This window comes from Phaenicophaeus curvirostris, chromosome 6 (genome assembly GCF_032191515.1).
Source record: "Phaenicophaeus curvirostris isolate KB17595 chromosome 6, BPBGC_Pcur_1.0, whole genome shotgun sequence".
In the NCBI taxonomy this organism is placed as follows: domain Eukaryota; kingdom Metazoa; phylum Chordata; class Aves; order Cuculiformes; family Cuculidae; genus Phaenicophaeus; species Phaenicophaeus curvirostris.
The window spans coordinates 38023506-38050619 of record NC_091397.1 but is presented as its reverse complement, the minus strand read 5'-3'; the positions used below and the strand labels follow the sequence as shown (position 1 = coordinate 38050619).

General features: G+C 44.2%; 1 protein-coding gene across 1 annotated transcript in view; it reads left to right on the top strand.

Annotated features, from left to right (window-relative positions):
* Positions 1-696: 696 nt before the first annotated feature.
* ITGA9 (integrin subunit alpha 9) overlaps positions 697-27114 on the top strand; it is a 217543-nt gene continuing 191125 nt past the window's right edge. Inside the window, exons 1-6 of the mRNA XM_069859822.1 lie at positions 697-892; positions 8352-8479; positions 8977-9083; positions 15869-15992; positions 24962-25029; positions 26542-26671. Of these exons, the coding sequence (XP_069715923.1) occupies positions 735-892; positions 8352-8479; positions 8977-9083; positions 15869-15992; positions 24962-25029; positions 26542-26671 (715 nt within the window). The 5' untranslated portion in view covers positions 697-734. The remainder of the gene's footprint in view (positions 893-8351; positions 8480-8976; positions 9084-15868; positions 15993-24961; positions 25030-26541; positions 26672-27114) is intronic.

The following is a 27114-nucleotide window of genomic DNA, read 5'->3' as shown; positions in this document are numbered from 1 at the left end:
AAAAGAGGACATACTGAAAGAGTTGGGGTTTTTCAGCCTGGAGAAGAGAAGGCTCTGAGGAGACCCTATAGTGACCTTCCAGTACATGAAGGAGCTACAAGAAAGCTGGGGAGGGATTTTTTACAAGGAGTGATAGGACTAGGGGCAATGGGTATAAACTGGAGAGGGGCACGTTTAGACTAGAGGAATTTCTTCACCGTGAGAGGGGTGAGGCGCTGGCACAGGTTGCCCAGGGAAGCTGTGGCTGCCCCATCCCTGGAGGTGTTCAAGGCCAGGCTGGATGGAACTTTAGACAGCATGATGTACTGGGATGTGTCCCTATCCACGGCAGGGGGATGGAACTGGGTGATCTTTGAGGTCCCTTCCAACCCAAACCATTCTGTGATTCTGCCTTGCTTATTCTGGTGTGAAGAGACTGGATGAAACAAAACAGAACCGGAGGGACCCGTGGGAACGGGGGGGAACGGGGGAAAATGAGACTGAGCAGCAACCGGAGTCCCGTTCAGAGAGTGGTGTGGTGGGAGGAGGGATGCGATGGGGGGGACCGGGTGGAGGTATGCGGTGGGGGGGACTGTGAGGAGGCGCGGCCAGCAGGGGGCGCGGGGCGCGCATCCCCCGCGGGGCGCAGCGGAGCCGCTCGGAGCTGCGGGGCGGGCACAAAAGCGCCGCGCCCGGCCCGGCCGCTCGGGACTCGGGGCTCGGGGCTCTCGGCGGCGGCTCCGGGGCTTCGCGGGATGCGGCGACGCGGGGTGCGGGCGCTGTGGGCGCTGCTGTGGGCGGCCCTGGCGCGATGCTACAACGTGGACGTGGGGCACCCTCTGGTTTTCCAGGGGCCCCGCGGCTCCTTTTTCGGGTTCTCGGTGCTGCAGCACTACCACGACAGCACGCGGTGGTGAGTAGCGCGCACCCCGCGGGCGGGGAGGATGCGGGATGCAGGCGGTGGGGTCGGAGTACCCCTGCGGCAGCCGCCTCTCCCGCTGCCCTGGAGCGGGAGCACCGCCTCCGCCCCGGCTCTTTTCCCCTGCTCCTTCTGCCCCGGCTTCTTCCCTGCTCCTTCTACCCCGGCACTTTTTCCCTGTTCCTTCTACCCCGGCACTTTTTCCCTGCTCCTTATACCCCGGCTCTTCTTCCCTACCTCTCCTTCCCCGGCTCTTTTCCCTTGCTCCTTCTGCTCCGGCTCTTTTTCCCTGCTCCTTCTTACCCCGGCTCTTTATCCCCTGCTCCTGCCCCGGAGCGGGAGCAGCGCCTCCTCCCCGGCTCTTTCCCTGCTCTTTCGCCCCGTGGAGCGCTGGAGGCGGCGCTGGGCTGTGTTTTCCCCTCGCTGGGCTGTGTTTTAGCCCTGGGGAGCGGCGCTGGGCACCCGCTTCCTTGGGAGAGGTGTTTAGCGGCGCATCTCCTTGGCAGAAAACCTACAGGGTGGGAAAGACGATAGTTTATGCCGTGTTATATGGGGAAGACGTTAGCAGCGATGGCAGCGCCTTCGGTACCGAGAGCTCTGATCGCCCCGTGCTGCGCCTTGCGAGGAGGAAAATCCCTACGGGAGAAGCGCTTCCAAACCCAGAGAGGTGTTCGTCTCCTCTGCGTGCCCGGAACCCCAGAGGAAACGGAGATGTGATTTAAAAAGAAGAAAAACAACGGACGAGGGTAGAAAGTTTGTCTACATCTCAAAAAATTGTGCAAACCGGCAAAGCTTCTTGTTTTTCCTGTTGTCTGAAAAGAGCCTCGGAGCATAGCCTGTCTCTTGTCTGGGTCAGAGGCTCTTTGTTACAATTAAACCGGATTTCTCTTAATTGGAAGTCATCTGGTGCACTCCTAATGTGAGTAGGAGCCACCGCTGCCAGTAAATGCCCACAAAGCTTGTCTTTATCTTTTACACTTAGATATGGCCCGAGTACTCAGCTGTTGATGTTGGAACTGTGGTGCACTGTGATATAAATAAATGTATTCATGCCGGCATCCAGTTCTTTAAAAATGCATTTCTTTCACGCTCTTTAGTTCACAAGTAGTTGTATGCTCTGCCTTTCTGCACAGTGGCTTTCACGGAGCATTCATTTTTAAGGGTTCGTCAGAAGACTTCATAGAGGAGAAGTGCTCTGGGAGAAGAAAAGCTCTCAGTTTGAAGCGAGGCTTAACTTGGGGCAGGAACCAACGCAGGATGCAACGGCTGAAAGTGGCTTGTGTTCAGCACAAAGTGCTGGTGATTCACAGTGATGTGAATGAAATGCTGATCTAGTGGAGTACTGTGGGGTGAAAATCATGTAACTTGTTGATACTCGTGGAGGTGTCTGTCATTCTAATCAATAACATGAATTATCTTCAGATACCACCTGTTGGTGTGATAGTTGTCTCTTTTTTTTTTTTTTTTAAGGGGAGGATGACTAGGGAGGAGCATCTCCCTGGTATCCCACTTGGTTTGGAAACGATGCTGGCCTAGCGGTGTTGGGTATCTATCTGAAGGCAGGTTTCTGCAAGAAGTCTGGTGATCAAAAGTAAAAACTCCACTCATGCTAACTCCAGTTTTCTGCAAATGGACCTTCTTCTCCCAGAAACAAAAAGTATCTAAGATCAATAAGTGTTTTTAAATAAATAAAATGTTAACCCTAACAGCTAGAAGGGTTAACAGCAGCTTAATATGGTCAGTATTGGCTCTGGGCTGTCAAAAATTATGAGAGTGGGATTGTCACCCCTGATGGGAAAACTTTCTTCATTGTGGAACTAGGGAGCTTATTTTCACTGGTGCTTCAAATCCTGTGCCTGACAGAGGCTGGGATAAAAAGCTTGGGTTTTATAATCTCCTTTGTTCTAGTTTGCTGTATACAGTTGTTCTCTTAATGTGTGTATACAGCCTAAGGGTCAACGGGTAGCGGTGAATCTCTCTGCTCTTAAAAGTTTCAGTTTTCTTGTGTCGGTTTGGCATACCCACTACAGTGGGCAGTAGTTACACCAAGCTAACTTTAGACAGTGATATTTTGGGCATTCATGGCTTGTCTGGTGAGCTGTGCACTATGTGAGCCTGCAAAAATGCGACTGATCATATCTGAGGCTGATAGGCTCCTGCCTATCTGAAATTATTCAATGTGTTAATATGCTCTCAAGCATTTAAGAGTGTTGTCGTGATAGTTCAGGGCTTCTTGCTCTTTATTGCCTGAAGGCCTGATATTTACCTAATGTACTTCTGATCATGAGAACTTCTTAGCTGAAGTGTGTTACTCTCAGTAGCCTGTACATACGCTGGGGGGGGTGTGTGTGTATATAGATAGATAGATAGATAGATAGTCATTGATTTGTATTAAAATGGTGTCTTCAGTGTTTAAGCTGTTTGTTTTCTGACACCACAGGGGCACCCATCTATATTATCTACTGTAGGTTTGCAAGTTTTCAGTAAACCGGTTTAGGGTTTGGTGATTCTTAAGGACTTATATAAGCCAGATATTCTTGCAGGAGGAAAGAAGCGGGGCAAATTGGTTTGAAATACTACTTCAGATAAATGTAAATAGCCAGACTACCACACAGCCCTTGGCACAACGGTTTTGGTGGATCATGGGTATTTAGCCTCCACTGCAACAGTGGAGTCGGTCAGTGCCTTTAACCTGTCTGAAATAGTTAATTGCAAAGACCCTGCCATTTAGGAGTTGTTTTTGCACAGCTTTTGTCTCAAGAAGACTTCGTCATCACAGATGTGCTGGGGTTATTGTATTTCTGACAATGTCTCCTTTTCCTTCCTTAAGTGAGTTTTATAACTAAATCTTGGAAGATTTACCCGGTTCCCCATCATTGCCATTTTCAGCCGAGCAAGGAACCAGGTGGCTGCTTGCATGTGGAGCAGAGAGAAGCTGTAGTGCTTCTGTTCTCTGGCTAGAATTTTGAAGCTTGGAGTAAAGACTCAAGAATGTTGTTTTCTCTTCTTTCCTTCAGACAGTTTAAGAAAAACAAATGTCATTTTCTGCCCCAATTAAAAGAAGTTAATAATCTGACATCTCTGATCTTTCTTTTATATGATAGAATGATACTTTATCTCTCTACTTTCCCCTTCACATGTCCTCTTCTTACTAACACCCCCAGCAAGTCCACAGTGACAACTTTATCCTTTCTGGCAACATGATCTGACATGAAAAAGCTATGAAGTCAGTTTAGTTGCATAGTGTCCTGCTGTGAGTTTTACAATAAGAAATGAGTCTTGTTTCTGTGCTGTTCGTTCTTTCCTTTGGCTGTATTGTGCTGCCACTGAGACGTGAAGGCTGTTCTGCATCTCAGGCTGATGGGTGGATATTTTTAATGCATAATGTACTTGTGTGCAACCAGAAGGAAGATGTGGGAGCAGACTGATCCATGGAAACTGGGTGTTGTGTTAATGATGCCATGTTCCATAAACAATGTAGTGATGCTGTACACACTGCTGTGGCATTTTGGGGAACCTGGACTTACTGCTATTGGTTACAGGGCATCCATCTGGCACCTAAATAACAGCCCTTCTGCTTCTTGCTCTGCATGGATGAAATATTTCTTTTATTTCAAGAGCTTAGCAAGTGACAGAGATCTTCCTGAAGGGAAGAAACTCAACTGGGATATGCCTCTTCCTTTGGTGCTGCTTTTGAAATCTGCTGTGGTATGCGAGGATATTTAAAGACTTTTTTTCTCTGCCACTTAACATTGCAGTGAGGTGAGGTACCTACACTCCCCAGTCCTTGAATTGTGATTGTCTAATCGCTGCTGGCATGCTGTAGGCTGGTGCTTAATGTGCTTGGCATCTCTCCATGCCATCGGTCAGCTCGACACTTTCGTTTACTGTTCCTTCTGCTAAATGCAGCACTTAATTTCGAAATTGTTATGTCCCGAGGGTCAATCACCAGTGAAGTGACAGTTACTGTTCCACAGGAACTAATTTTAAGGAGGTGTGGATTTCACTGTAGCCAAAAAAGCTTCTTATCCGTTAATATATTGGCTGCTGTGGCTCCTGCAATGTGATGGCTCGTGGCCATGCAGCTTTATAGTTGTCTCCATACAGATGAGGACATTTGTCCTTTACTGTGTCAGTATGAATACAAGAAAAGAAGGTTATATAGCCTTTCTGTCTGCTGCTCCTCGTGTCAGTTTAGATCCAAGTACTTGGTTCACAGAGCTCTATGCATGTCAAGCAAAAGTGACCCTATTTTTCAATGGGAAGTAATCTGTTTCTCTTGATGGAGTTTCCCCTTCAAGATGTCTTCATGCAGCTTCTCACAAATACCCTAAGAGCCTCTTGCAAAGTTTTACAGTTGTGGTGACAGCTGGCACTCATTGATAATCTCTGCAAAGTGTACTGCCTACATTATAAGCCTTTTGGCAAAAAGCTAGGGAACTGCTGGTGCTTGCTTGCTGACAACCCAAGTCCTGTAGTGGCGCTGGAAATCTATTCCACAAAATTAGGCTATTTTAAATAAGACCTGGTTAAACTAGTTGGGTTATGTTGGAAGGTTGTGTGATGATAGTAGGAGAAGTTGTACTTCTGCTAGGTGTTTATATATATTCTGTGTTTATGCCAGACAAGACTCCACAGTGCTGGGGTGCAGGAAGACTGTATTAGACTCTAAGGCTTTGTTTTGAAATGCATTTCTGTTCTGATATGGTACCAGAGAAAAACACCTGTTGCAGTGTTGCTTCATAGAACTAGCTAAAAACTTCAAAGGTGTTTTACTATGTAGGGGAGATACAAACAAGTGTTTGTTTTGCTTTGATGAATCTTCTGTCCAGGTCTGTTGAATAGTCTCATGACAGTTAAAAGGAGTGACTTTCTTTCAGCAGTTAAGTAGTTGCATACAGAAAATAAAGGAAGAGTAGAGGACTCCCTTCTTGACAAAGAAAGTATTCTAGTCTCAAAATCTTGAATAAAACCAAAGTAAGTGGCAAATACCTACTTGAAAAGACATAAAAATATGTGGACAATCAGAAAAATTCTCATCTCCCTGAAGGTGACCATCTGAGGCCCGGGTCGAGTGTGGACCCATGCCAGAAGGAACAGGAGATCTTGCACCTGCTGGGGTGTGGGTGCGAGAGCGAAAGAATGGGACAAGATCCCAAGATGACATAGTGTGTGAAGTAGGTAAAATTTCAAATTTGAATGTATGGACATTCAGGACAATCCAAAATAGATTTGCTTGTGGCACATGTCACCAGTTGCCCTTATTGGCTGCTTCCCTCTGCTCAGTCCACATGAAGAAGTGGCGACAGACATTTTCTTTTTGAAAAGTATATTTGCTCAAGACAGCAGTATGATCTGTGCCAGTAGCCTTCTCAAAGAATTAATTATCAGTTTTTCCCATTCATCTTTTTTAAAGAGAGACGGACAGTCTTTGTTATTTAGGCTTCTTCATCTCCAGCTCACATTCTGCAACACATGGTATCTTGTGCTGTAATTGCTGAATCATATTTGCTTTTCTTAGGTTAGAGCAAAGCTTCTTTTAAACTGGAGTTCAATGTAGCCTACGTTTTCTTATTGTTATAACAGGTCATAGAAACAGTTTCTTGCCATTTGCAATTTGAACTTATAACTCCTTAAGCTAGTAATATCCCCCATTATTTATTTTTGTTAGACCTCATGAATGTCAATAAGTGAATGACATGCATTCATCGCCTGTGTAAATGAAATGATTGGCATTTAATTTTTCTGCCTGCCGCCTGCCTAGTGGGATTTCCATTTGACACTGTTATTTCAGGCTTCTTTGCACTCGCTTGCTCCCCAGTGTTTGCAGGCTTTGTAGGTTTTAGCAACTTAAGTATTTTAGACATTAATTCTTCTCACTTGTGAAAACATGATGTATGTTGCAGAGTGCAGCCCCATCAAACGCCTCCAAATGATACCGTTCAGCTCATGAAACTTCGGAGAAAATGGTCACTTAATGTAGAGGTTTCTCTTCTTTTAGTAAATGTACTTCCAGGCACCATAGGACAATTTTGTCACATCCCGTGGCAAGTGAAGTGTGCAGGACATGAAGACATGCTGCAGTTCAGTGTAGACCGGACTGTCATGCAGGAACAGCCCTTGCAGGTGGATCAGGCTGACCCTGGACATGCACACGCCTTGAGCCTCAGACCTCCCTGTGTTTACTGGGATGGTGATGATGGGTGATGATTGGGGATGAAACTTTAAATTAGAGGATGAAGGAGAAGTTGTTTAAAACAGAGAAAGATTCCATTTTGGGTCTTACGACGGGCTGTCCATCTGTGCTATGGACGGGCTGTGTGTGGATTGACTTTGCACTAGTAGCTCTTTATCCCTTTAGTGGGTAAAACAAGAACAGTGTCTCCATGGCTAGCTGCTGCCTCCCAAGTAGCAGGCGGAATACATGTATGGAAGCACTGGAGGCTCAGTCTTTCACTCATCCTTAGTTCCAGCCCTGCGCTTAACATCAGTGAGGATTTTGTGACATGCAGATGCTCTGCCCAGCCCCACAGAGCAAGGGTATCAGCAGAATTTAATCTAAACTTCCTTGTGCTTCCCACTACCCTCCTTAGAGCTGCCTTCCTCCAGCTTAATCTCCCTCCTTGCCCTCCTTGCCTAAATCTGTGCTCACAACAAGGTGAGAAAGATTATCCCTTTAATGAGGAGGCAGTAAAAGGGCTCCCTTAATACTTCTGCTTTCCTCCTCAGAAAGTATCTGTTAGGGCATGTGCAGCTACCAGCTTGTTCAACAGTTTGCTGGATTGTAACAAAAGTGATTAAAAAGTGCTCACAATCTTTCAAGGGTGTGTTAATGAACCCTATGGTTAGAGCTTGTGAATTGATGCTTCCCAGAGACACCATCTCTCACTTGGCCAGGTAGAGTCATCACAACCGTAGTGATAAATATTGGTTGATAGCAATGCATTGTGGAAGAGATTTGATTCTGGGTTGTTGCTTGGGTGTTTTTGTTGTGTTCTGAGACTAGGGTGCCTTGAGTTTCTATACAAGCTTATTAATTTTTGGCTGGTTGGCGAGCACACAGGTTCACATTTCATCCTCTCATGGGTGTGTGCATTAGCTCTTGTAGGTTCTTGGTTTGACAGGGATGTAGTTAAAACTGAGGTAAAGTGGATGCAGCTGCTGTTGTCTGTCTTAATACTTTCCTGAATGCTTCTAGGGGTGCGGAAGGTGGTGCTTTAAATGTATTTCAATCCCAATGGAAATTTAACTTGTTAAAGTACTTGTGGCTTCACTGGAGGAAAATGCTTTGTGTGTGGTGTTTTCCATTTTTGAGTCAATGTTGTCATTTTGCAAGGTTGCTGGAGAAAGTCCTTTTGCTGAGGAAGCTTTAGCAGTGTGAATCTTGTTGTTTATTACTAATTTTTCTTTTCTCCTGAAGTTAATAAATTGCTATTTTGCTTTTGGTTTTCAGGGTCTTGGTTGGTGCTCCCAAGGCAGAATCTAAGTACAGCACCTCCATTCAGACCCCAGGAGCAGTGTTTAAATGTCGAGTCCATACGAATCCTGACAGAAGATGTACGGAACTGGATATGGGGCGAGGTGAGTAGTTATTATGCTTGAGGGGTGAAAGGGGAAAACAAAAAACCCCCCACTCAACATGCCCCAAATGGCTAGCAATCCTCCTGACAGCTTTAAAGAGGCCACAGGACACCGTGAGGAATTTGTTAGCCAGTCCTGACTGATTCTGAGCACTGATGGGAAAAGTATCCTATTTTTGTCAGCATTATAAAATAGCTTCCCACCTGGTGCCTGTGTCCTCCCAGTGGCCCTGCTTGCTCTTTCCAGTGAGTAACCAGACAAAGGTGGATTTTTTTCCCTATTTATTTGTATGACATCTAGTAAGAGCAAGAGCATCATGCTGATTAATGCATACAAGAACTAATGGTCAGGGGAAAAAACTAAAGAAGGGGAGGGGAAAAAGTGCTGTCAGGCAGATGGTTGATAGTTGATAGACAATCTCTTTTCTTGTAGAGGTTTTTGGTAGGTATTTAAAATTCATGCCTCATTGCCTTTCTGCTTTTTCACTCTTTATGTAGGCAATTCTCGGGGCACACTCTGCGGAAAGACCTGCAAAGAAGACAGAGATGATGAATGGATGGGCGTGAGCCTGGCAAGGCAGCCAAAGGCTGGTGGAAGTGTGCTGGTAAGTCCAGTCTTTTATTTGATCTCATTAGAAGTGTTGCTGCTGTCTGACTCTAATGCTAAACACGTTGGGATTAATGTGTTTGGCAGTGACTGACGGAGTCCAGCTTTACAGGCAGCAAATTCTGTAGTTCCTTCCTTCAAGCGGAAGAAAAAGTGAACCCCAGGCAGAAAGCTTTATTTGTAGAGGGAGGACTTCAAAGGCGTGATACCTGACTTGTGTCACCCAAGGGCTTCCTGCTAAATCTCAGGGATTAAATTTTTGAATCGAATAAGTAGAACTTTGTCAGGGAGGTTCCTACTAGTCTGTTCTTTTTGTCATTTGCCTGTATTTATGTAGGGAATATGTATGCATCCATATTCCCTGAGCGTTCGTGTTGTGTGTCAGAACTTACTATGAAAAATGTAGGATGAGTCTTTCTGGTGGTATTTTTTTCTTTCTGTATGTTAGTTTTACATTAACAAGGCAGAAGAGCTGAGAGTAGACATTACTTATTTGTGTATGGATGGCCTTGTTGTCTTTGATATGGTTACCACACGGACAGGTCAGGGAGTGCAGATATGATTTGCATATATGCAGATCTTTAGGATTTGGAATTTATGTTTGCAAAACAACATTTCCTGTGCTGGAAAAAAAATAATTCTACAGAGAGCTGGGCAAAAAGTTTCTAAAGTACCTGAGTATGTTATGATCGATAGTGGTCTGTGCTTACATCTGCAGTTGGGTTCTGACTGTCTACCTGAGTGAGTCTGTCTGCAGGAATATTAACCAAAATTAAAACCAAAAGCAATAAATAGTTGTGTGTAGTATAGGTGCTAAGCAAATTTCAAGCTCATACCAGAGTAACCCTGACAACAATCTAATTCTAAACACTGCTCTTTGGGAGTTGGAAACTTGCAGTATGACCCCACCTTTACAATGAGATAGGGGATTTCTTTGGTAGGTAGTATTGAACTTTCACAAAGTTGCCAGGGATCTCCTGCAGTGGTTACTGTGACAACCACCTGTGTAAGGCAAGTGGACAAAATGCCTCACTCAAAGGTGTTTTTCTTAGAGTTCAAATGAGCCCCAAGCCCAACTTCCCTAGGGCAGGCAGGTGGTTTTTAGACCTTTCTGTGATAGTACTGTGGTATTTTATCCAGTAGTCTCTTTCGGTGTACAGCTTGCCAGTCCTACAGAGGCTGCCTGATGCTTTTCTTTTCTTGGATGTTTTTGATGTGTTTTTCATTAGAGGAGGAAGGGGGAAACAGAAGGGCATAAATAAAATGTGCTGTACAGCACAGCACAAAATTAATGCATTCGTGATAAAAGTGCAGTGTAATTAATTCATGTTTTCAGGGGATATAGAATGATAGAACAGTTTGGGTTGGAAGGGGCCTTAAAGATCATCTACTTCCAACTCCCCTGCCATGGGCAGGGACACCTCCCACTAGACTAGGCTGCCCAAGGCCCCATCCAACCTGGCCTTGAACACCTCCAGGAATGGGGCATCCACAGCTTCCCTGGGCAACCTGTGCCAATGCCTCACCACTCTCTCATAGTGAAGAAATTCCTCCTTATGTCTAGTCTAAATGTGCCTCTCTCCAGTTTATACCCGTTGCCCCTCATTCTGTGACTACAAGCCTTTGTAAACAGTCCCTCCCCAACTTTTTTGTAGTCCCTTCAGGCCATCTTCAGGTACTGGGAGTTATCCTGGTATGTATATATGCTTGGGGTCCTGCATCACTACTGATCAGGATAACGCTATGTCAAGACACGGCATCCTCACCCTTTTCCTGTCATTGCCCTGAACTAGACAAATTCTTGTCCCATTATCAGAAGCTAGCACGTACATTGCTTAAGGTGATGCTGAAACATTTTTGTCAAAATTATAGTTATCTTAAGAATAGAGGTGTTGTATGGTTTTGTTGAAAGGGGAGCAGATTGCAGCTGATGTTTAGTGAGACAATACCTAAGTGAAAGCAGCAGAGTAAAGGAAAGCTGATGGGGGGGGAATAAAAGCTGAACAACTAGCAACGCTGGGGCTGGCTGCTTGCTGACTGAGGGAAGGCTGCAAGGGTCAGAGATGTGGGCAGGTTGTGAGGGCTCTAGGTTGGGGCTGAGTGGGTATAAAGTTTGGACATGAAGGAAAATGTAGCTAAAGTAAAATGCGCAGCTAGTGGTGTGCTAATTCTGGTGCAGCTTAAGCTGGTGAAATGCCTCCACAAGTTATGCCGATTTAAGGAAGTTCTAAACCAGGCCTCTGACAAGATTATATTGCCCTCGCCATGTAGATCATGTCTGGATGTTCGAGGATGTTTAAATGTCTAATTCTTATTGATTTTTGTGACGTATATTTATTGCCAAAGTACTGTATCTTAAACTACTCAGGAAACATCTGTGCATAACTGTGTGTAGACAAGAGCCTGGAATGAAGGCATATGGATTCCTTCATGGGTGGAAAACACCTAGCTGTTTCAGGGCATTGTTACTCTCTGTTTTGAAATACCTTTTTAGTGAAAAAGATTTGTGACTTTCCCATATGCAGATGGTATTTAATTCATGTGCTCTTCGAGTTTTAAAGATCAGGATATCTTTGAAATACTGTTGTCTTTGAAGTGCTTGTGAGAAACTATTCTTCTGAGAAGATATGTCTGAACGTGTGTCAATTTTAGGTTTTTAACAAAATTACTGGCTAACTCTTGTGAGCAACACCCAGTACTAATGAGTACGTGCAGTATATATTGTCGGGCATTACAGCTTTATTTACTACATCTCTTTTATGTATTCATTTCAGTCAGAATGGTATCTTTGTGTTCAGTAGCCTAGAATGAGGTTTTTTTGTGTGTGTAGATATTAGAAGTTGCTTTTTAAACACATATGAACTAGTCATACTCTTGATGTCCTGTGTCAGAGGAATTAGTTCCACAGTTTGGCTTTTAGGAAGAAGTTGTTTCTTTTGCCTTGAAACTGCTTAGTGGCTTTAATTTCTGTCTTATCAGCTTTCCTCAAGTGCCTGATAAGAGCACAAGCTTTAGTGAAAAGAGGTGGTAGGGAAAGTGAAGAGTGTGTAGCAGTGCTGAAGCTGATGTTTGGTCAAGTGGATTGTGTTTGAGCTCATAATATGCCAGGATGTTACTGAAACAAAGTTTTGTTTGTGTGATGGACTAAGTAGAAAAGCATTGAACAATGAGGATTTAAACAAGTAAAGTAGTAAAATTAGCTAAAAAAAGCTCTGAGTTTGCAGTTCAGTGGTTTCCTGTCCTTGAATATGCTATCAGTCAATATTTGCATTAATTTAAGTGCTGCAATAATACAGCAGAGCTTGCCAGCTCTTTCCAGACTAAAACAGTGAAAGTCCTCCTTTTACTTTTGTTGGGAGAGGAGCCCAGGACAGTGCATTACTATCTGGAGATAAGCCACATCCTTCAGTCTTGCTCTTCCTATATACCTGTGTCATTATTCTGGGTTTCTTTTCCATGAAGTCTTGCTATTTTTCATTTTAAGTAGTTGTCTTAGTGGCACATTTAGTGATTGTGTTGGTGTCTGTAAAAAAAAACTATCGCTACAGCAAAGCCAAAGTCCTCCTAGGGAAGAGGAAACCAGAAGTGATCTGACAGTGGCACATTCAAGAAGTCCCTTGTTTGGACCCTGACTTCAAAAGTCAGTAGAGAGCTGTAGAAAGACCATGCATTCAGGTGGGGTGCTTGGCCTCTGGAGTGAGTCCTGGGTCTCTTGTGTTGCTTTTCCGATGATGCAAAGCTTGTGGCTGCTGTTCAATATGCAAAAGAGCAAAGTGGCTCCAGTTCTGAAATGACTTCTTCATTACATTGCAGTAATGCAGTGTCTGCCATCAATAGAAACCTCGATGTGCTTTGCATGTAAGTGTTTTATTTTGCTTTGAGGGTTCATCCTTTCTCCGCTGTTCCATGGTAGAGCAGGAGCCCGTGCCCCACCAGCAGCTGCTGAGCACCAAAGTGTGCTGGTGGCTTCCGCATTGTTCAGGGGCCTCTTATGGCTTGCATCTAAAAAAGGGTGTATAATCTGTCAGTTGTTCGCAATCGGCTTAGGGAAAAAACACATAACCCCCCCCTTTCCACAGCATTAAATTCAGGTGACTTGTCTCTGTTCCCAAGATCACTTCAGAGGTGTCATCAAGAAGAAAAACTATAGCCACCTTTGGTAGCATCAATGCTGAATAATGCAGGGACTACATAAAACTAAACATTTTTGGGAAGTCAGGAGAACCAAAAGCAGCTGTGGATGAGCTTTGCTGTGGCACAGAGACAAATCTGCTGGTTGCCTGGCTGCAGAGAAATGAATTTCAAGGAGAAAGAAGAACTGCTGAATATGTCAAATACAGCAGCTGTGTAGGGGCAGTCTGGGGAAGCCCCTGCTGAGATAGGGAGGTGGAGCTCACCTCTTGGAGCTACAGTTACAAGCTGTCCCCACACTCAGGCAGTTAGTGGTAAACTGTAGAGTGCCTGAATACACAGCATAATTAAACTACAGAACAGTGATCATTTAAAAAAAAATATGAAAAATTCGGCAAACCAAAAAGCACACCCTGCCTCTGCTATCTCCAAACAAAACCCATACCCTAACAGATTAAGCAAGTGTGCCCAAAATTGCCGAACTGAGCCCGTAGCTCCAGTTAATTTTGAATTTACTTATGAAGCAGCAGCTACATTTTTTCTTCGTGTACTGTTTTATCTATCTTGGCCTCTGCACCTCAGTCCTGAGAAAAGCCTCCTGCTTGTGATGAAATGCTGCTGCTCTCCCTGACTCTGTTGTTTGTGGTCCTTTGGGAGAGATTAGTAGGTTAATTTATGTGAGTCTCTTGCAGTTTCCGAGATATAACATGTCAAGGAATTTACAGTATCACAATCCTTTATTTACCTTTCCATAATTTTAAGAAATACTCTTGAACTATTTCCGTTTGAATTCATATCCGGAGTTGGAGTTGACTCGACTTTGTTTAATGGTATGTATCTTTCTGGTACTGTCTTTAAAAGGACTGTGCATATGTATTTTTGTGCTTGTAGCAAAGATCTGTCAGGAGAGAAACTATTTCCTGGTTACTCTGAAAAAGAAACGTTTTATGTGCTGGTTTTGCGATGCTGTTGAATTTTGAATGAGTGGTGCATAGGGATTAAAACCATAACTGAGCTTTCTTAAAGCGCATAAGGGAGTCCCCAAAGCTGCTCTTTGCAATATTCCTCACGTTCATTTGGCTGTTGAACAGAGTGTTATCAAAAGCATCCTTCGCATCACAGGTGACAGCTGGCATCGTGCAGTGCAGAGCTTTCCATGGCCACTGGAGTCCCTTGATATGCCTCTGTGATAGCCAGCTTCAGGAGAAACGTGCTTCTCCCTGAGTAGTGGAAGTTAGGAAAGCAATAAATATTAAACTCTGAATGCAGCACTGCTAACAGCAGAGTAGGCTATTGCACAGCTTAGGTTTTGCTCTTTTTTTTCAGTTAAAAGATTGGAGTTGTATTACCCTTTTATGTCTTCCTGGGGTTATGTATATGGGAAGGGGCTTATATTGACTGCTGGATTGAATTTTGAGTTTACCATTGGCTGATAGACTTCCCAGGTCCTTTACTGGATAGGTGACACAACTGTGCGTGGTTTATGAGGCTTTTATCAATACTGAGATGCTCCTACAGGCAATGTGGTCAGCGCTGGGGGTGCTGAGGCAGAAAAGTTGGATAGCACAAAGGGGAGGGAAAGGGAGTGCCTAATCTGGGGAGGATAGGGTCAAATGTGGGGATCATGAAGGGGAATGCTGAAAGTATGTGGAGTAGAGGATTTGTAGTGTAGAGGCTGCTTTGTGCACATGGGACCAAGCCTTAAAGGATATAAATTGTCACGTTGATGCTGACTTCAGTGGCTTAGACCAGCTTGAGATAGAGCCTGGCATGTGCTCAAGTTCAAAGCCCTTGCTGTTTCACATTTTGTGTCCTTTTATTACGGCTAACCCCTGAGCATCAGACAACTTGTGGTTTGACTAGCAGCAATGCAGTGTTAATTTTTGGAGCAAATGGGTTCAGGGAAGGTGTGAGCCAGGTTCCACATCACTTGTATGTATACCTGTGTGTGACACTTGTACTGAGCAGTCTGTCCTGGCGAGTCTGTTTAGCTCTTGTATGGCAGAGTGATCTTATTCTTCACTGCAAAGGGGATGGCATACTGATCTCTGCAGCTCATCTGCATCTTGAGTGATGTTGCTACAGAATCTTTGGCATCTTCGCTTAAATTCATTATCAGTCAGCAAAGCCCAGCTGTCATCAGAAACAAAGCCACCTTTCCCAGTGAGATAAGCCTTTGACTCACATGCATCCTCTGGTGGGATAAACTTCTAATATGGTCTTACAAACCTTCTGAGTCTTAGCATCCCTTCTGATCCTCTTGTGTGTATTCTCAATGTCTTTATTCCTGTTCTTCCCCTTTTCTGGTTTGTCTGGGTTCTATTAGTGTATCTTTAGAAACGCTTTACTGGTTGTGAGGATTCTTGCCCAGTAAGAGACTTGAAATGTCCAGCATGGGTTCCAAGACCTGCTGTTTTCCCAGTCGTGCACCCATGAAGACTGAGAGCTGAGCTGCCAGGTCGGGCAGTGTCACAAACTGCAGAAGATAAAAGTGAGAAAACACTTCATCCAGAAAGACTGGGATTTAAGGAGAGGACAATAGAGTCATGGGGGGAAAGTGCTGTTGAGAGGTCTTGTTCATGCATGCTCTGCCTTGGTCAGAGGGCTTTCCTGTGACTCTGTCTCAGTAACACATATTATATATCTGTTTAGGCATGTGCACACCGCTGGAAAAACATCTACTATGAGACAGAGTACATCCTGCCCCATGGTTTCTGCAATATCATTCCACCCAACTTGCAGTCCAATGGGAAGAAGCTCTTGCCCTGCTATGAAGGTAAGGAGCATGGAGGCTGGGAGCAGGGCTCACCTCCCTCACTGCGCTCTTGTTTTACAGCTGCCATGTTTTCCCTTTGTTTCCAAAACCATCCACAGTAACTCTTGCTACTGATATCTTCCTTTCTTTTGTTATTTTTGGCAACGTATGGCTGCCTTGTGGCACACCTTGGGCAGGGGTTGGGTTTTGTATGAAGTCAGGAGAGTGGCAGAATAACTGAATGGGTCTGTGACTTATTGCATGTGATTGCACTTTACTAGAGGAATAATAGATTTCTAAACTCTGTTTTTGAGGCAACACTTCGCTCCCCCTTATGTGAAAAATCAGTAGGTATTGGTCTGAACTTGGCCTTTCATGCCTCTCTGTGGCACAGAATAAAAATCCTCAATTATGTTGCTGTTTGGAACCAATTTGTCTGTCTTAAGGAAATGTTTTGATTTATCAGAGGACTAGAAGGGGGATGGGGAAAGGGCTTCTTAACACCTTGCTTATTTCAGGGAACTTCTGCAGCAATTTATATTAAACTTGTTTGGGTTTCATAAGGTGTCTTGGTCCCTGTTTGGATCCTTTAAAGGTCTGTGTTTGGGGGGCACAGGGAGGGAGGGCTCCAGCTCTGAGCAGTGGGTGGTTGTTGGTTTTGCTCCAAATCCCAAGTGTCATAATTTTGATTTTCCACCTTTCTGGTGCATGTGAGGCTCTTGTATCGTGTTTCCTTTCCTAAAGGCTTCAGAAGACAGTGTCTCCTCAGCCAAGTGCAATTAACTAAACCAGAGGCATGAGTATGTTATTATGAATAAGATAGGGTATCTCCTAAGATTTCATGGCTTTCAGATGAATGCTTCGGGAAAAAGCCTTCTGGGTTTCTCCTGTCTGTCCTGGGCTTTGTCTTTCCCCTCTCATCTGTAGGAGCCTGAGGAAGCGTGGGAGTTAAGAGGACAAGGTGCAGAGAGGTTTCTTCTGGGCAAGACTTTGATTTTGTTTATTTATTTGCTTTTATTCATTACCACTCCTTCCCAAGTTGTCAGCAGCTACTGGCAGACTTGCTGCTTACATTAGTAAGTGGGAGAGGGATAAGGCAGTGGACATCCCAGCAAACTTCTTCACTGCTGGCAAGCAGATGTGTCCCAGCTCAGCAGCCTGTGAAACCAGCTCTGTGACAGAGCTGAGTCAACTTCATGGCCTCTCTTTCTACTGAGGCTCCTCGCCTCCCTCTGGGCTTTGCTCAGGGGCCTGCCACCACAAACCCACACACTTTCTGGGGACAGCATGCACTCATGCCTTGAGCGTTCTCCAGCCCTGAAACTGGTCATTATTTGAAATGTGAGGGATGTTGCGTCTCTTGGCCCAGTCATGCCAGCTGCTCTGCTCCTGTCATGAGCACAGTCCTACTGTATTTATTTATTTATTTCCTTGTTCTTGTCAGCAAACTAAGGATAAGACCTGACACTGAGGTGATGCACTACAAATAATCTGGTATTAACTGATATTAACTTTGTGCACAGATGGACACACTGCCAGGGCTCCCTCTGAACCTTTGTTGCTGCTCCTGCACTGCCTTAAAGACAGCGTGCCTGAAGCTGTGGCAGGGAGGTGGTTTCTGGAAGAGATGAACCACTTGTGTTTTTATATGCGTCATGTCTTTGGAGTAAAACTGCTGCTAATCTGACAGGATATTTGCCAGGAATTGCTAGAAAATAGAAATGTGTGGGCCTAGTACACACAGAGCAGCCAGTGGAAATTTGGCAGGACTGGTGCAGTATGATGTTGGCTTAATTTCATTCCATGCTAGTGAAAATTAGAGGCTTGGGACTGACTTCTCCTTCCCCCTCCTACCCCCCTCTCCCACATCAGACGTGAAATCACAAAAGTATCATGAGGGATGGCTAAATTTGTTTACTCCTGTATCTTTTAGGATTCAATAAAACAAGCTCAAAAAGGGAGATAGCTGTGGTACGTCACACAGAGGGATTAGGTGTTTGAGGTTTGCTGTGAAATAAGATTGCAGTCATCCTTGTAACTTTTTTCCTTCACTTTCTGGAAGCAAAAGAGGACATTCTTCTCCACTGACACTGAGGAACATCACAAAGAGCAGGTTGGAGTCTGATAGGGGCAATAAACACACTGCATAATGCAGCTGAAGTGCTGCTATACCAAGAGCCTCAGTGGCCACCTCAAGATGGATTATTACCTTGTATAACAAAAGTCTTCTGCCACAAAAGCAGCAGAGTCTGACCCTGGGAAAGGCATACTTAGTGCATACAATATGTTTTCTCGCCACATAAAGCAGACTTAATAATTAAAGACAAAGGAGGAAGTGGAAATTTCCTGACTGGATGGTAGTGGTACAACAACATAGTAGTCTCAATCCATCTTATTCTTGTCTGATTTCCCTGGAATGGCTGACAGAAGTCTGGAAGTGATTGAGAGCTAATGAGAGCAGCAGCAAGCCTAATAGTTAAATGCAATCTCTCTGAGTAGGAACTAATCTGGTTTTTATGAGCTGGATGTCCTTTGTGGTATAGCTGGCGTATGGAGCCACAGTATTCCAGGCAGTGCTTTCACTTGGTTATTTTTCCCATAATTTTAAGGGCCTTTCAAAAAAAAAAAGGGATCTGCCTCCTCATTCCCTCTTTATTCCTCAGTTTGCAAAGAAGGGTGGCCACGTCTACTGCAAGAAGCGGCCTAGCTGATGGGGAGAGCTGGGATGGTTTCCTACTTCTCTTCTGTAGTAGTTGGTGGGGGAGACTGATGGACGCTTTGGTTTGTAAGTAAGAGGAACAGCACATGCTCACATGCTTTGTATCCAAAGGGATAAGCAAATTTTCCCACGGGGTCCAGACTGCATTTGGTTTTCTGGGAGCCATGAAAACATCCCTGCTTTGTGGTATAAACCCTGTACCACAATGCTAGATCAGAAAGATTGCTACTGTTTCTTTCTAGCATAGTGAGATGCTGAAGGAAGAGATTTCCAGGGCAAATGACGCTTTATTGTAACTGTCTGTTTTCTACCATCTTCACATATGGAAGTACAGAGAATTTTATTGTACCGTGGAGCTTATTCTGCGTTAAGGCCTTGAAGTTTGCTTAGAGACTTTTAGAGAGGTTTGCTCAGAGAAGAGGTTTGATAGGAATGGTTGGACTCGATGATCCAGTGGGTCTCTTCCAACCTGATTGTTCTATGATTCTGTGATTTGCTTTCAGAGTCATTACACATCACTGCTTACCCTTTTTGGTTTTATATTGTTTTATCAAATTACTTCTTTCTCAGCCTTACTTCTCTTATAACCTGACAACATCATGGCTATAAAACACTAGCATCTTTTTCTTCCCTTTTTTTTTTTTTTTTTGCTTTATGTATTTGTCATGGCACATCTTCAAAGTCGCAGAGGCAGCCACCTCTTCCAGACTCAGATTCCTCTTACTGCTTTGCTATCAGCTGTTACCACAGCAGTTAGTTTAGTGGTTTGCGGTCTGTGTAATTGGAGGTGCACAGCAGTCTGCGGGCAGATGAGAAAGAACAATAAAGTAGTGTAAGAACAAAGGATCTGTTCATGACAGCAGTTATTGCCTGGGGCTATGTGGAAACTATTGAATTCACTGTATGCAATGTATAAACCTCATGCAAATATTGCTATTCAGGTGTGCAAAATCTTTGAGCTGACACAGTAACTGCACAGTTTCCTGATGGTTTATTGTTTCACTGCATTGGTGGGTGGATGGATGGCAGTTTTGTAGAAGTGACTGGTGTCACTGCTGTGCACTGAAGTGGAGAGGAGGTAGAAGCTTGGTTTTCATGCCTTTTGGGCTCATCCAGTGCTCAGGAGAACCAGATCTACTCTGGGGAGAAGGCAGAAGTCTGTGGGACTGGGATGCAACTGTCCAGGATCAGGGGCTGTGCTAGCCGGTGACCATGGGTGTATGGGTGGAAAGGAGCACTGCTTGGACATGGAATGGGGGTACACTGCTGCAGATCAGAGTTAGGTGGGCCAATGAGGAGGGATGTTTTTGTACTGAAAGGATTATATTGCAGCACAGGAGCCCGCAGTCTGTCTTGGCTGGATTCCTGGTTCCCTGAGGAGGACTGTCCGGATCCCCCTCCCCGAAACATGGTAGTGATTTCTGCTGTGTCAGCAGAGCTTTAAATGCTCAAATAGCCTTAATGTCTGAGTTGTTTGGGCCTCTGTGTTTTACTTTCCTCTTCCAAAACATCACTGAAGCAGATTTCTCTCAAAGGTGTTGGGAAAACAGTTTAATCAATATGTGTGATGTACTCGGGTCTCAAACTGAAATGATGGAGGCTTGATACCTGTAGGGATGAAGACTGGTCATTGGTTTGCATAATTGCTGTGTGTAATGCCTCACTACTGTAACAAATCCATTTCTTCTCCTGTAAGCTGTATTTTTTTCAAGAGAAGTATTGTCAACTATTTATTCAAGTCAAAATGTTTTGATGTCTCCTCTTCAGTTTACAGCAGTACTGGTTATATCCAAACACTGAATATACTAGAAATGTTGCAATCCCATCTATCTACTGTTACAACCAAAGTTAGTTAAGTGAAATGTAGGGCCATTAGTTTGAGCAAGTAGTAGTGGCAAAATAAGTGACTTGGTAAACGCTGAACATCACAGAAAGCCATGAACAAGTCTGTGAAAGTGTTCCAACTCAGCTTATTGTACAAGCGTTTAAACCACCATTTCTTTCCCATTCCTTATGCATTGCTGTTAATAATAATTTGGTATGTTTAAAGAATAATTGTTTTTTCATTGCCTGACAATGAAAACAGTGATGTCTTTGTTTCTATTCCATTTCTAATACTTGCATTGCTGATGAAAATCAGCTATGTTGTTTCCTCTGATGCTGGGGCTTTTGTTTCAAGTAATGTTTTTTTTTAAGTAGGTAAAATTGTATGATAATAAAACAATGTTGTGGATTCAGGATGCTTTTTAACTTGATTGGAGAAATGGTTTATTTTTTGTGCATATATTCTTTTATCAGAAGAAAATCCTCTGTTTAGCAAAAAAAATGAAGCAATTTTACATATTTGTTAAACACAGCCACAAGAAGCTATGGATCCATCTACCACCCTTCAATAGCTGCCTTGTTCCATTGCTAAGCCACTACTGTACCTTCTGCCATCCTAGGGTTTTTTACGCCCTTGGTTTTCTTTTGTAGCTGAATTCAGCTGATGTCTCATGCAAGCTGGATTGCTCACACCTGCAGGAGTGCGTGGACAGAGCCTCTCAGGTGGCTGGATTGGTGTGGGGAAGCTGCCATTATGTTTGAGGCTTTTGATCCTGAATTGTGGAAAAAAAAATAAATCTGGAAAGCCTGTTTATAAAAGGAAAGAACAAGAAATTTGGAAGTCCAAAGTAAGAAACAAGTTGTATTTGCCTTCCAGCCTGCTCTGAGGCATTGCCTGTGACTATGTCATCATTGATAGAATCATAGAATGGTTTGAGTTGGAAGGGACCTCAAAGTTCATTCAGTTCCAGCCCCTCTGCCAGGGGAGGGGACACCTCCCACTAGACCAGGTTGCTCAAAACATCATCCGGCCTGGCCTTAATCACCTCCTGGGGTGCTGCATCCACAGGTTCTCTGAGCAACCTGTTCCAGTGCCTTATCACCCTCATAGTAAAGATTTTTTCCTTATATCTAATTTAAATCTACCTTCTTTTAAAGCCTTAATCCCTTGTAATTCACCTGACCTAAATCTTTCACTGCACAGTTAAATATCCTGTGGCAATTTTCCCCTTTTATTTTGAAGAAAATTGGGCTGTGTATTTTTTGCAGGAGGCACTTAAAGAAACCGTGAACCAAGCATCATACAACTTTATAAGGACATCCTACGTTTAAAAAACATTAGGCTGTTAGTGTGGCCCACTTGTACTGGTTGATTTATGGGCCTGACAGACAGCCATCAAGGAAGAGATGTGTAAGAAGTCATCTTGCCTTGCAGAATCACAGAATCGCTAGGTTGGAAAAGACCCACTGGATCATTGAATTCAACCATTCCTATCAATCACTAAACCATGCCCCTCAGCACCTCGTCCACCCGTGCCTTAAACACCTCCAGGGAAGGTGAATCAACCAGCTCCCTGGGCAGCCTGTTCCAGTGCCCAATGACCCTTTCCGTGAAAACTTTTTTCCTGAACCTTCTCTGGTGGAGCTTGAGGCCATTCCCTCTCATCTTGTCCCCTGTCACTTGGGAGAAGAGGCCAGCACCCTCCTCTCTACAACCTCCTTTCAGGTAGTTATAGAGAGCAATGAGGTCTCCCCTCAGCCTCCTCTTCTCCAGGCTAAACAACCCCAGCTCTCTCAGCCATTCCTCATAAGGCCTGTTCTCCAGCCCCCTCACCAGCTTCATTGCTCTTCTCTGGACTCGTTCCAGAGCCTCAACATCCTTCTTGTGGCGAGGGGCCCAGAACTGAACACAGTATTCGAGGTGCAGTCTCACCAGTGCCGAGTACAGAGGGAGAATAACCTCCCTGGACCTGCTGGTCACACCGTTTCTGATACAAGCCAAGATGCCATTGGCCTTCTTGGCCACCTGGGCACACTGCTGGCTCACGTTCAGTCGGCTGTCAACCAACACCCCCAGGTCCTTCTCCTCTGGGCAGCTTTCCAGCCAGAGTTCTCCTAGTCTGTAGCTGCATAGGGTGCAGGAGCCCCAAGTGCAGGACCTGGCATTTGGCCTTGTTAGACCTCATGCCATTGGTCTCAGAAAGATAAGGGGCAGATAAGGGGCTTATTTGGTTTTTAAGAATCAGTGCCCTGGACTGAGCAAGATTTAGCAGGAACTACAGCCTTTGGTGCCTAGAGGGACAGTGGGTGCTGGTATTCTTGCTGGCAAGCTGGGTCAGCCTAGGCTGTGTGGCCCTGGGGTGGCTTTTCAGGCAGGGCATGGTGCTTGCTTGTGCTGCCTAAGCATCGGCTGAAGCCTCCCTAGACTTCTGTTAAAATAAAATAAATAAAAATATATCTGCTGTAAATTGGGCTTTAGGAAGGTAGTCTCTAAAGCCTCAAGCTCTGGCATGACAAAACTCTAAACTTGGTAGGAGGCAAGGCAGAAGGATACTTCCAGAACTCCAGAGCTACAGTGGCTAGCGGCGTTTTGTTTCAGATTACAAGCACATGGGAATTATAGTGTGCTGAATGCAAAATCAGGAAGAGGCAAGGTCTGGTCACATGTCAATACATCATGTAAAGGGGAAACCTTGGCTGGAAGTGAAAGCCTCTGAATAGGTCAGATGTGGAGCTTGCTGCATTTCATCCTTTGCAAGGGTGGGAATCCAGCTGTAGCGACAGCAGGGCCTTTAGTACATGCATAGCATTATTTTTCAGGAAATGCCAAAGGGAGAAACCTCATCTCCTTGGCTCTGAATAGAAAAATGTTCATATCAATAAACAAATATTTTATTTCCCAGGCAAGGAGTGCCTGGCTCTGTGAGAGACTAGATGTGGACAGCTAGCAATTCAGAGCCCCAGCACTTTATGAATAGCCATGAACAAATATGAGCATCAATTCTCAGTGAAACTGTTGTGCATTCCTGCTAGGAAGCTCAAGTGTGCCTCTGACCCTCCTGGCCTGCTGGGACGTGCATAGGCTTTGGCATGACCCAGCCTTGGCCAAGGTTGTTAGGCATTTGGGCTGTAATTTGTGGATCAAGTCACTGTTCTGCATGATATTGCCAATTAAACCTCTCCCTATGCAACTGATATGACCTCAGCAAATTCCTAAAGATCTGAGCGTCTTTATGATGTTAGGAAAAGACTATAATTAACATATAAAGGGGGAGTGCTCTGTGTCTGTATGTATGCATATATATATGTGTGTGTGTGTGTATATGTACATACAATGTTTTGAAAAAGTTCTGTGAGAAGGCAGTTTATAATGAATTCCTGAAATTTGTGTAATTTACCAATGAGTTAATGGTGCTTACTTAAAAAAATCGCAATTACCAGGGTATATGGTGAATGTTCTTGGAGCCTGAATTACTGTAATATACAGAAAGTGTCAATATGCTGAAGCTGGGCACTTATTAGTATGGTAAATATATAGAAGTAGTGCTCTGAAAAAAAACCAAAACCCAACCTGTGAAGTTTCTCATCCAGCTCTAAGTTTCAAATGCTTCTAAACTGAAAATGTTTGGATTAAGGCAGGGTGACAAGGGATTTTCTTTTTTCTATTTTTCTTTTTCTCCCTCCCCCATCTCTCCATTCCTACCCCAAATTTAATGTGTTTCTAAAAATTTTTTTTTTTTTTTCCTCTTCTGCATGAAGATAAGGGAAAAATTCCTCAGGTTTGGTAGGGAGAACAATTGCTTCTTAACTATAGTGATGCTGGCTGGTTTGCCTGTGAACTGAGAGCTTTGAGCAGGTGGCCGTGTAAAGCAGCACATCTAAGCATCGCTCACATGAGATTGCTTTCTCATCACTTGAAATGCAATGCTATTTCCTCACTCCCTGTTGCCCTTCTGGGACTAGTGTCCCAAAGCACCCCTAGTGTCCCAAAGCACCCCTTCAACAGAAACATTTATGGAACCTTTGGTGACTGTCCTCCTGGGAGGAAATGATGAGCCTAGGGGTTAAACAGGCATTGGGCATCGCCTTTCACTCCTCTCCTTCCCAGCTGCATGGATCTAGCTGCTGGAGATAAGAGCGTCTGCCAATGAACATTTGGCAGGGTGAAGCTGCTGCTATTATCATCAAATTACTGTGGTAATGTTCATTTTGTGGTTCTCTAGGCGCCAGCGTGGATATCCCACCCTGGTTTCAGGCCTCTTGCTCTCCCTGTGACGTGAGAATGCTGCCATAGTCCACATCAGTGGCAGATCCATCAGTGAAACCCAGGAGCTTTGGTGCTGGTGTCCCTTGAGGCTGCACATGCAGCAATGCATATGGCTCAGGTGGAGAGCATGGGCCATGCCAAGGATGATTGTGGTTTGTTTTGTTGCCTTCTCCCATGCAGAATACAAGAAGAAATATGGGGAGGAGCATGGTTCATGCCAAGCGGGGATTGCGGGATTCTTCACAGAGGTGAGCAAGGGCACATGCGTGGGAGGAATGGGGTTGGTGAGCGGCTCTATTGCTACATGCCCTAGGAGGGGAGCCCCAAGCACAGCTTAGACAGCAGGCTGACTGTTGAGCATGGTTCCTTCTTGCCAGCAAACACCCTCTTGCCTCATCCAGCCTCCCAGGCACATGCATCTCGCACAATGCCTGCTCAGTCATTTGTAGGTAGCTGTATGTGCAAGGTCTGTGGGCAAGAATGAATGAACTGGCTCTGGGAAATGTCCTTAGGGAATACTTTTGTCAAGTGCATCCCTTACATAAAGATATCTCTGTGTCTAACATTAATCCTTAATGCATAAACCAGTCCTCCCTAAGTGGCTTTGTGTGTGTGTGTACATGTGGGCATATGCATCTGTGTGAATATTTAAATGCACGTGCATGTACATGTGCATACATAAGATAAACACTTAAAAAAAAGGTTTTGCTTCAGTTCTTTTTTTTAAAAAAGATCGAGAAAAAGTAGCATGGTAAAATATATGCTCCAGAGCCATTCTGAATACCAGACCACCTACCAGGACGGAATTCTATCAGCCATGTTTTAGTTATGTCAGTGACTGATTTGTTCCTTATATATATAGTGATTTTTATTTTTTTTTTTGTTATATTTCAGGGTTGGCTTTTGTTGGCAGGGAGGGTGTGAGGGGGACGACACAGAACGAGGGGGAAAGGGTTGGGCTGTTTTTTTCGTCTTTTTAAGAAAGAAACCACTCCTTCAGTGTTAGACTCCTTGCTACTGTCATGTCAAGTATATGCTCCCTCCTGATTGTACATGTGCTGGTCTGCACAATTTATTGTCCAGGCTGATATAAATGGAATAAAAGTGTCCTTTCTGAAATGGCAGAAGGTGATTTCTGAGTAAACTGGGACGGCAGGCGAGTTTACCACAGTGGCTCTGTCTGATAACTGGATGTTCAGCCAGCAGCAGCTGTTTCCTGGCTTGTCTGCTCTCTCCAGCCTGTTTCTGTTCCCATGCTTTAAATCCTCCTTTGCTAACCTAGTTCAAAAGATATCTTTGAACTTTCATTGCTTCAGCCCAATGGCAGCTCACTGAGCAGGAAATGCAGATAAATGGCTTTTTGGGTCAAACAGGCAAGCCCCTACCGTATATTCAGCACTGCTGATGGTAGTGATTCCTGCTGGTAAATGATCCCTTGACTTCAAGGGCATGGCCCCTACCAAGGAAAAGGAAGGTCTTCTATCAAAGCAGCAGAACAGCTGAGCAAAAATGGGCCATAAAAGGAGAGACCATGTGTCTCTAGGGTGTGTGCAGTGACCTCCATCTTTGGGAAGAATACTCTCTACATGCACACAGAAGAGAGATTGTTATAGGTACACTAATAACTGGTGTTTAAAGTTAATATCCTGTTCCTTTTCCATTACTGTGTAAAGCATGACTTTTTTTTGTCCAGTTTTGATTGTTATTTCTTTATTTTTTACCCATTCTTTCCCCCACACCCTCTGGTTTTCCTGTTGTAGGAGCTGGTCATCATGGGGGCACCAGGATCTTATTACTGGACAGGAACTGTCAAAGTACTGAATCTCACTGACAACACATATTACAAGCTGAATGATGATGCTGTGATAGCCAGGCGATACACATACCTTGGTAAGCAACTCTGGGAGAATGGATCAGTCCAACATCACGTGTCAAGCCTTTGATGCTATAAAGTTGATACAGATTTTTTTTTCCCTGGGGCTTAGAGTATTTTTATTAAAAGCATGAAAAGAAGAACATCGGAATTATAAGATTGCCTATCTGGAAAGAAATAGAAACAAAGAAGCAGCCAGAATAATCCATTTTTGTTTGCTTGTTTTAAGAAAACTTTGGTATAATTTTTTTGACCAGTATAGAAAATGCAGATTAGATGGTAGTGGGCCTCCTACATTCTGGCTTTTGCCCTGCTACAGACAAGTTATTTGTCATTGGGTAAGCTGCATGTCTGCTTATACCTGGCCTTAAAATGGGTATAACATATAATTACAGAATGTATATTGCAGATACAAATATATTTCAACAAAAATAGCCCCATATAAATGATTCATTAGCAA